At 40.9% G+C, this 9,887-nt stretch overlaps 1 protein-coding gene across 1 annotated transcript; it reads right to left on the reverse strand.

Moving 5' to 3' along the window:
• Positions 1-7,439: 7,439 nt before the first annotated feature.
• Positions 7,440-8,633, reverse strand: plekhf2 (pleckstrin homology domain containing, family F (with FYVE domain) member 2). The gene has a single exon (XM_079227895.1). The coding sequence runs from the start codon at positions 8,625-8,627 to the stop codon at positions 7,890-7,892; it is 738 nt and encodes a 245-aa protein (XP_079084021.1). The 5' UTR covers positions 8,628-8,633; the 3' UTR covers positions 7,440-7,889.
• Positions 8,634-9,887: the final 1,254 nt, after the last annotated feature.

Below are 9,887 nucleotides of genomic sequence, written 5' to 3' on the forward strand. Positions count from 1 at the left end.
GAAGTTAACGGAGAGCTAGCGGAAGTTAACGGAGAGCTAGCGGAAGTTAACGGAGAGCTAGCGGAAGTTAGCAGGGAAGTGACGGAGCGCTAGCAGGAGCCCCAGCCGGCTACAGCGGGGAGCTAACGGGGACTCTGACCGAAGGTAGTAGCGGCTCGTAACCCGACGTTTACGGTAGATTGTTCATGCAGGAAGTGTCGTGTGACTCGTGCGATTATTATTATTGGAAATTATATGAATTAATAATAATAAATTATTATTGAAAATTGAAAATAAAGTGACGAAAGGGACATGATGTTTGTCCATGTATCTTTGCAGTTAATTTGGGTGAATTTGAAGTGAAGTAACTAGTAGTGAAGTTACTTTTCAAATACAGTAACTAGTAAAGTAATCGAGTTACAATTTTCAGAAGTAACTAGTAACGTGTAACTAGTTACTTTTTCTGAGTAACTACCCCAACACTGGTCATGAACTACACAATGTACTCAGTGGTTGCTTTAAATGGTGGGACACTAGGACCCAGGGAAGATACCATCAGAGGGACACTGGGCGGAGCTAATTTATTAGCACGTGCTAGCGCTTAGCCAACAAGTCAAATAATCCTCTTAATTATTTTTACACATTTTGTTCAAATAAAGAGATTATTTTTCATGATTTACTGATAAAGGTTCTGATGTAATATTTATTGTGTTGGTGCAATGAAAGTATTCAAACTGCACTAATTAAAACGCGTTTGTTTCCAACATGGACGCCAGGAGATGTAGTGGCTGCAACTGGAGTTTTAAATAAAATAACTTTGAGAAGTTAAAAAGTGTGCAGAAGACGGGCAGCGAAGACGCAGATCTTTCTTATTTTTAAAGCTAATTTGGGGCCAAGCAGAATGGAGCTCGGCCTGCAGGGGAAGTGAGCAAAGCTGCTGAAGCCCGACACAAAAGAACAGTTTGAGTCTTGAGATTAATTAGAATGAGATGCGGCCGCCGTAATAACCGGCTACTATTCAGCTTTCATGTAAAGAAAAATACAATAAGAAAAAAGTCATTTCGTGTGAGACTGTGAGGAGGGTCGACGGTTTGATCCCCTCAGAATCGACTCATTGTTGCCTCCCGAAATACAAGTTTTATATATATATATATATATATATATATATATATAGGTTATTTTTAAAACTGCATTCATGAGCTGCTTCTTCTCCACAGTCTCATATGATTATATGATCTCTTATTTCTTACTTTACTTTGACTTTGTCCGATTGTTCAATGAAAAATATAAAGTTTAACGTTTAAAACATTTTATTATTATAATTGTATACAAGTATGTATATATATATATATATATATATATATATATATATATATATATATATATATACAGCTGCTGCAGAGTAGCTGCTGCCCGTTTGACCCGCAGCTTCGTCCTCCAGCTCCGCTGTAATGTAGCTGCTGTAGTCGCTCTTAAAATAACCGCCGTGATTACTGCTATTATCCTCCATCATCATCATCATCATCATCATCATCAGTAATGGCCGCCGCTCTTTCAGATCAACCGTCAGTCGCACTGTGAACTTTAAAGTCGAGACAGAACTCGAATCCTCCGGCTGCTGTTGGTCATACTTAGAAGTTATTTTAACTTCCTCACAGGATGAGTGTTGAAGCTCGGCCTGGTTATTCGTGGCATTTTGTTTCAGAACAGAATGTTCAGGATTAAACACGAGAGACAAATCACGTTCACGTTGAGAAGTGAACATATGATGTAATTTATTTAAAAGATACCTCTTACCTCCAGCTGTCTTACCATCAGCCAGGTGTCTTACCATCAGCCAGGTGTCTTACCATCAGCCAGCTGTTTTACCATCAGCCAGGTGTCTTACCATTAGCCAGATGTCTTACCTCCAGCTGTCTTACCATCAGCCAGGTGTCTTCCCTCCAGCTGTCTTACCATCAGCCAGGTGTCTTCCCTCCAGCTGTCTTACCATCAGCCAGGTGTCTTACCTCCAGCTGTCTTACCATCAGCCAGGTGTCTTACCTCCAGCTAGCTAGTTCTTAAAATGTTAGTTTTAGTCCGTGTCGTCCCTCATCAGCAAAATGTACCTGAAGTATTTCAGGTCCTCCTGATGCCGGTCAGTGACACATTACATATTATATTCATATACACTAATTATTTTATCTTTGTCGACGTATGAGCATAATTATTTAACATACTTTCTCCAGATGGAGCTCATCTGTCTCAACTTCTCTGCTTAACAGAGTATTAATATTATATTAAATAACTTCCTCACGAGGAAATCTGAAACCAATATGACATAAAATCTATATATATATATATATATATATATATATATATATATATATATATAAAATGCAATGCCGTCTCTTTTTTTAAATGACCTTTAAAATATGAAAATTCACTCATTAGCCCTGACTGCAGTCGGGTTTGTGACTTGATTCATAATTTATTTATTTATTTGAGTTTATATTAATAAATGCTCTAATTCTGAAGGCCGACTGTGACGTCTGCACAACGGCTTCCTTCAAAGTTTAATAAAAAAGCAGCCGATTGGCTCCAACTGAGACTTTATGAAACACTTTTAATAAGAATAACTTTTCTTTTTGAGTGAGTTTAAGCCACATAAACAGTTTGTTTGTCCGGATTTAACATATTTACTGACTCACATGTGGACATATTTTAATCTACAAGTTCTTTAATTAACCTGCAATAACTGGCATTTGATTTACCACTATGGAATTTTTACCATTTTTTTTTTAAAGTGAGGTTTTTCATTCTCGTCTTGACGTTTTATTAAAAATACAAAAACGACTCATCGAGAAAAATACGTGACAAATTAATTATGAATAAAATCAATTAGGAGATAAATCAGTGAATTTTCAGCCATCAATCAAAAGCAGGAAAATAAAAGCGACTGTTATTATATTTTACATATTATATCACATTATATTCAGTTTCCTTCTTTGAGGTTCTTTAATAATCAAACATGACGGTAATTATCTTAACATTTAAGTTTAAACTAAAGTTAAAGTTACACACTCATTAAGCTCAGAGTAATAGAATAGAGGAAGGACGTGTGTTTTTTATATTTATTGATTTAGCTTATTACTGTAAATGTTTACAGCTCATTTTATAATGTTTTCTTTTATGTTTAAAATAAGATTAGTAAGATTTCATTCATTATTTCGTGGCTCATCTGAGGTACATTTGTTTTTTAGTAAATAAATAAAAATCTAAATACACCAGTTTTGTTATATTTTACATAAACTTTAAGTCACACAGCAACTTCATGAATCTAATATCGATATCGTAATAATCTAAATGAAAACACGACACGAAAGAGTCCGTTCTTTAAGCAAAACATTATTTATATATAATATATACTCAAAGATTTCTGAAGGAATTAGTATCAAACAAAGATATGCTGCTTACATTCTGATTGAAGCCCTTTTTGTTTAGAAGCTTTTAAACAAAAGAATTAAAATGAAAAAAAGACAAAACAATTAAATCAACAAAACCCAAATAAAACCCGATGATCCCTTTCAGCCGTCGCACACGCCGCCTCCTCCTCATTCATGTCGTCTCAACACGTCTCAGCATCTGCAGCTTCAATCCAACGAAGTCGCCTGAAAACGTTTAAACTCCGAATAAAAGAACTCTGTTTCCGTGCCCTTGACTTCCATTCATTGTCGTTTCTGCTCAATGGGTTGAAACTGGAGACGGATGTGAAAACATCGTCAAACTTTCTGTCATCGAGTAAATGATGGATGAAATTATAGTGAAAATAAACAATTCTCGCCAAGCTAACAGGCTAATTTTACATAAACGCTAATCACAACTTCCTGGTTTCGTCATGTGATGTCATCGGGCCCCAAAAATACCTTTCTCTCCCCCATTGAGGATAATTAATTTTTTGGAGGCGAATAAACTTCCCAGTACGATCAAAAGAATATCCCTTATTTATTATTATTATTGCTATTATTGTTATGCGAGGCTGGACCGAGCTGCTGGAGGGAGTGGGCGGGGCTAAAGAAAACGCTAGTGCGCTTTAAGAACCCAAAAATGAGGAAAATCTGGGTCATTTTATACTCGAAAGTCAAACTTTCACATGAATGAACGGCTGGAAGAAGAAGCCCCGCCCCTTTCTGTGTACATAACGTCACCAGAGAGAAAGAAAAAGTTTAAATTTACACGATCAGCGAGAAGAACCCGATTAGTTTAGGAGACGCGTGTGATGCGTTCAGGTAACCCTAAAAAAAACACCACTGTGAAATCTGTGTGTCCTGGAAGCTTTTTCTTACGTTTTTACTTTATTTACTTATTCATTATTCCGACTTTAGCCTTCGTCGTGAAGAAACCCCCGACGCCGTTTACAGACGTTTATTTAACGAAATCGGGAGAAAGTTCCCGTTTACGTTACTCGTGTAAACGCAACACGAGCTCCAACAGAAGGAACAGAGGTCGTTGAACGCAGAACACACAACGCAGTCAGCTGCTGCCGACATGTGACGGGAGGAAGAGGAGGAGGAAGAGGAGGAAACGGCGTCATGTCAGAGCCGATCGTAACTGTACAACAACAAATGAACCCAAAACTAATTCTGTACAAATGTACAAAAGAAAAGGATAAAAACATGAAGCTTTGTTTTAAAAACATCCAGCAGAGTCGCTGTGGATCCGATCAAAGTCATTGTGCCGACTTCGCTAAGTGCAATCCTGAGGCCGCCTCCCACATCTTCATCATCATCATCATCGTCACCACAGCGAGTATAAAGAACAGCGGGTTAGTGACCATGTTTTCTTTTGCTTTCGTCGACGTTAAATCTGTAAAACTAAAGAACATTTTGTATATGTTTTTTTTAAGGAAACGTCTCTTTTCTTCTGCGCTCTGCTGCTTTGAGTTCAGACGAGGCGTTCGCTGCCACCTCGGAAAGAAGTAAACCGCACAAGATAATTCATCTGAAGAAGAGATGAAGACGTTTGATCTCCACAATGTGCTCGTCTCTACTCGTACAATTCACTCATTCATTATTATTATCGGATTGAACATGTTATTGCAAATCTCCCCGTATATTCTCATATATATATATATATATATATATATATATATATATATATATATATATATATATATATATATATATATATATATATATATATATATATATATATATATATATAAGCTCTGAAGACAAAGCACCAGATAAACAGGAACAATTTGATGCCTGGAATGCAAATTGATAAGTTTTAGAACGTTAAACCAAAACAAAAAACTACACACAAAAAAAAAGGACATTTTACCCTAAAATAAAGCAAACTACAGATTCTCTCTCTGAGCTGTCGAGTTATTGATCAGACTAGAGTTCTGAAATGAAACACTAAATCTGCAGTTTCATGTCAGAAAAACAACAAAAAACAAGTGTTCTTTATTTTGCATTTGCACTTTGTTTATTTGTGTCTATTTATGTTTCTACTGGGAGATTCAATCAGTTTACTTTTTTTTTTTCTATTACAGTTTTCAGGTGGAAATCCTGTCGATTCATTTTGTGACGCGTCTGTTCATTTGTGAGATCGTTGTAAAATGTTGTAAAGCCCGCCTCTCGCTCGATCTGATTGGCCAAAGCGTGACATTGACGAGAGTTGAGGATATTTTAACTTTTTTTAAACCGTCTAATTTCATGCTGAAAGACTTTTAATGACTAATGAACACAAGATTTAAAGCGTTTGTGGAGAAAAGAATTAACGAATCCGTTAGTCGACAAACTCGTAGAGCGGTTACTAACATTTCTTTAGCCAATTAGTCGGTTTATTTATTTTATTTTTAAGGATTTTGATGCTAAACATAATTTTCCAAGAAACTTCTGAGAACATTTCTGGTAAAAAAAAAGATTTAAAGTGGAGCTTTATTTGAGGAAAACCTGAAGTGTGATGAATTACAGCTGAAGAGAGACGCGCCGGCGCTTTGAACACAAAGACGTGCAGAAAGTAGATTTATGTCACAAAAACATGAAACAACAAAGGAATCATTGGCTGATTGATTTCAACGGTTTTGGAGGAACAACGGCCGAGATATGAGGAATGAAGCTCACTCAGTTCTCCTCCTCAAGCCGCACACACACACACACACACACACACACACACACACACACACACACACACCTGTGAGATTACGCAAGAGTTCAGCAAAGACAGAGAGGGTGCGTTTGTTTAGTGACAGAGAGCAGCAGACAAGTCACTGATGGGAAGACGAGCGTTTCTTCCTCCAGTTAAACTATTACACAAATCATGATGAAACTAAATCATGTGATTAACAAAAAAAAAAAAGACTTCTCAACATCTGATCTCTTATGTTATATATATATATATATATATATATATATATATATATATATATATATATATATATATATATAAAATAAATATTTAAACATATAACTAGTTATATATATATAAATATTTAAACTATATCAATATAAAATATATAATTATATATTTTATATCGATATTATATATATATATAGATATAATATATGCGCGCACCGCATGTCATGTGACACAGAAACGACCAATCACAGTCTACCTTATTCTAGTGCAGAAGAAGAACAGACCAAGAGCTTCAGTCTTTCCACTCAACGACTGAATTATCTTTGTATTGACTCACTGCTAAATTACCACAACCTCCTCTTCCTCCTCCTCCTCACCATCACCATCATCACATGTGTGCAGGTTTTGGTTTCTTAGTAACAGCAGGAGCGTTTCTGTGTAAACTGACCGACCCATTTCTTCCCCGACTGAACCTGTAATTACGGCCGTCGCCCTCGACGTCCTCACTGGGCTTCGCGGAAAAAAAATTAAACCCAGCCGGTGAACTCAGTCATCCAGAACCTTCTAGTGTGAGGAGCACTATGTGGCAGGAAGTAGACGCAGGTTTCAGGGAAAAACTTCCGATTACAGGTCGCCAAGAAAAGAAAGAAGAAAAACAAACGTTCACCAAAACTGAACCCATCCTTTGTGTATCTCCCCACACACACACACACACACACACACACACACACACACACACACACACACACACACACACACACACACACACACACACACACACACACGTCTGTGTAATGTATCTCACAGTCAAACCGTCATGAAGTCCCTGTTTTTTGCAGCTTGTGTCAATCAACCAATAAACTTCCTGACGGATGGGCTCCGTTTCCTCCAAGGCACTACGTGACGGAAAAGGCAACCGGTAGTTAGGTTTTCTTTTTGTGGGGCTAAACAAGCTTCAGCTGATTTGTCAGAAGCAAGAGAAAGAGCTGTGTGTTTAGCATCATATCTACATTTTGTTATTATTTATTTATATTTATATATATATATATATATATATATATATATATATATATATATATATATATATATATAAAAAAAAAATAAAAAAGGGACATTTTGCTGGAGACAAATTTACAAAATAGGGCAGAAAAATACCAACTTCTAAAAGCACCTGAAGGACAGAAGAGATGGAAGGTCAAACATTTGCTTTTCCCTGCAGATATAACAAGCAATCACCTTGTGCAGGCCTGGACATAAAGAAGAAGAGAGAGAAGGAGGAGGAAGAATTTTCTCATTAGCACCGTGGTGTTCTGTAGTGACGAATCGCAGCCCAATCAAGAGTCAAGGAGAAGAAGAAGTGTGCTGGTCTCCCACTTGATTCCACATTCCACAGCTGTGAGGAGAATATTGATCCCGGCTGCAGTTCGAGGAAGAAGTAAAATATTTTTTGGTTTGAAGAGTTAGTGAATTAATCCTCCGTTAATCTCCATCATCTGGGAGGAGAAGGAAACGACGACAAAAGAAGAAGAAGGAGAAGAAGGATTCCCTCGGCCGGTCCCGGCTCCTCAGTCGCTGCTGTCGTCCTCGTCGTCGTCCTCGTCCGACATGTTGTTGAACTTTGACCCCAGTCGGCTGAAGGAGTCCGAGTGCGGCGCCAGGCCTCCCGCCGTCAGCTGCAGGAAGCAGTACTCGCAGACGCGCACCGGCTTGGACGACTGGCTGGGCAGCAGGTGCTTCTTCTCCGAGCACGGCCCGCACACCACGAAGCCGCACTTCCTGCAGTGGTGGCGCCGGCTGACGGCCGTGAACTTCACCTTCTGGCAGCGCATGCACACCGTGGCCTCCGAGTCGGGCACCCACACGGCGGCGTGCTCGCCCGCCGGCGCCTTGCCGCTCTTCTGCAGCAGGTCCTCCACGCACTTCCCGATGTGGTTCATCCACTCGGACTTCTCCGTGGCGGTGGCGGCGTACACGGCGAAGGACTTGGTGGGCGTCTTGATGAGCCAGCCGTTGCGCAGGTCGCCGTCGTCCGGCACCGTGGCGATGGTGACGCTCTCCAGCGGGATGATGTGCTGCTTGTTGTACTTCTTCTTCTGGATGACGATGTTGCCGTAGACCAGGATGTCGTTGCAGAGGAAGAACTGCCGCGCCTTGGGCTTCTTGCGGCACAGTTTGGTGAGGACGCCCTCGCCGATCAGCACGCGGCCGGGGATGGCGAGTGGCTGGCCCGCCGCGCCGAAGCAGCCCTCCACCACCCCGATGCGCTTGGAGTTGGCCTCGCTGTTCGCAAGCCGGTCCACCATCTTCACCTCACCTGGAGGAAACCGGAGAGAAAACGTATTTATTTATTTTCACGTAAGGCGTAAGTTACGCTCCTCACGTAAGGCGTAAGTTACGCTCCTCACGTAAGGCGTAAGTTACGCTCCTCACGTAAGGTGTAAGCTACGCTCCTCACGTAAGGCGTAAGTTACGCTCCTCACGTAAGGTGTAAGCTACGCTCCTCACGTTACGCTCCTCACGTAAGGCGTAAGTTACACTCCTCACGTAACGTTCCTCACGTTACGCTCCTCACGTAAGGCGTAAGTTACGCTCCTCACGTAAGGCGTAAGTTACGCTCCTCACGTTACATTCCTTGCGTAAGGCGTAAGTTACGCTCCTCACGTAACGCTCTTCACGTAAGGCGTAAGTTACGCTCTTCGCGTAAGTTACGCTCCTCACGTTACGCTCCTCACGTAACGCTCTTCACGTAAGGCGTAAGTTACGCTCCTCACATAACGCTCTTCATGTAAGGCGTAAGTTACGCTCTTCGCGTAAGTTACGCTCCTCACGTTACGCTCCTCACGTTACGCTCCTCACGTAAGGCGAAGCTACCCTCCTCACGTTACGCTCCTCACGTTACGCTCCTCACGTAAGGCGTAAGCTACGCTCCTACTGAGAGTTTTAGAGAGTCAAGTGCTTTATATTTGACGAACGGGATGCTGATAAGTGAAAATGAGCTAAATGGTTTTACTCCTATAAAGAAGAAGAAAGAAAAACAGCAGTGGGTGGGCAAGTAAAGTAATCTGTGTGAACACCGTGAGACACAGCGAGTCGGACCGTTAGCTTCTTGCCCTTTTCAACATAAACCGCAGAGCTAAAAGCAAAGCTAATTAGCCAGTAGATGCCAGTGCAGCTCGGGCTCCCCAGTGATCTGCACACTAATAACCCGGAGAGCTGCTGCTGACAGCACAGAGGCTGCTGACGAGGAAACCGTCCAACCGGCGCCCAGTGAGACAGATGAGGCATGAACACAGGCTGGAGGCTCCAGACCAGTACTCCCAGTGAGACAGATGAGGCATGAACACAGGCTGGAGGCTCCAGACCAGTACTCCCAGTGAGACATGAACACAGGCTGGAGGCTCCAGACCAGTACTCCCAGTGAGACAGATGAGGCATGAACACAGGCTGGAGGCTCCAGACCAGTACTCCCAGTGGGGAAACAGACTGGCCGTACAGAGAATACCACGCATTCTCTTTGCTCTGCCGTCACAAATGTTTCAACAAAGACGGGAAGAAAAATATAG

The sequence above is a fragment of the Taurulus bubalis genome, assembly GCF_910589615.1.
Source record: "Taurulus bubalis genome assembly, chromosome: 12".
Lineage (NCBI taxonomy): Eukaryota > Metazoa > Chordata > Actinopteri > Perciformes > Cottidae > Taurulus > Taurulus bubalis.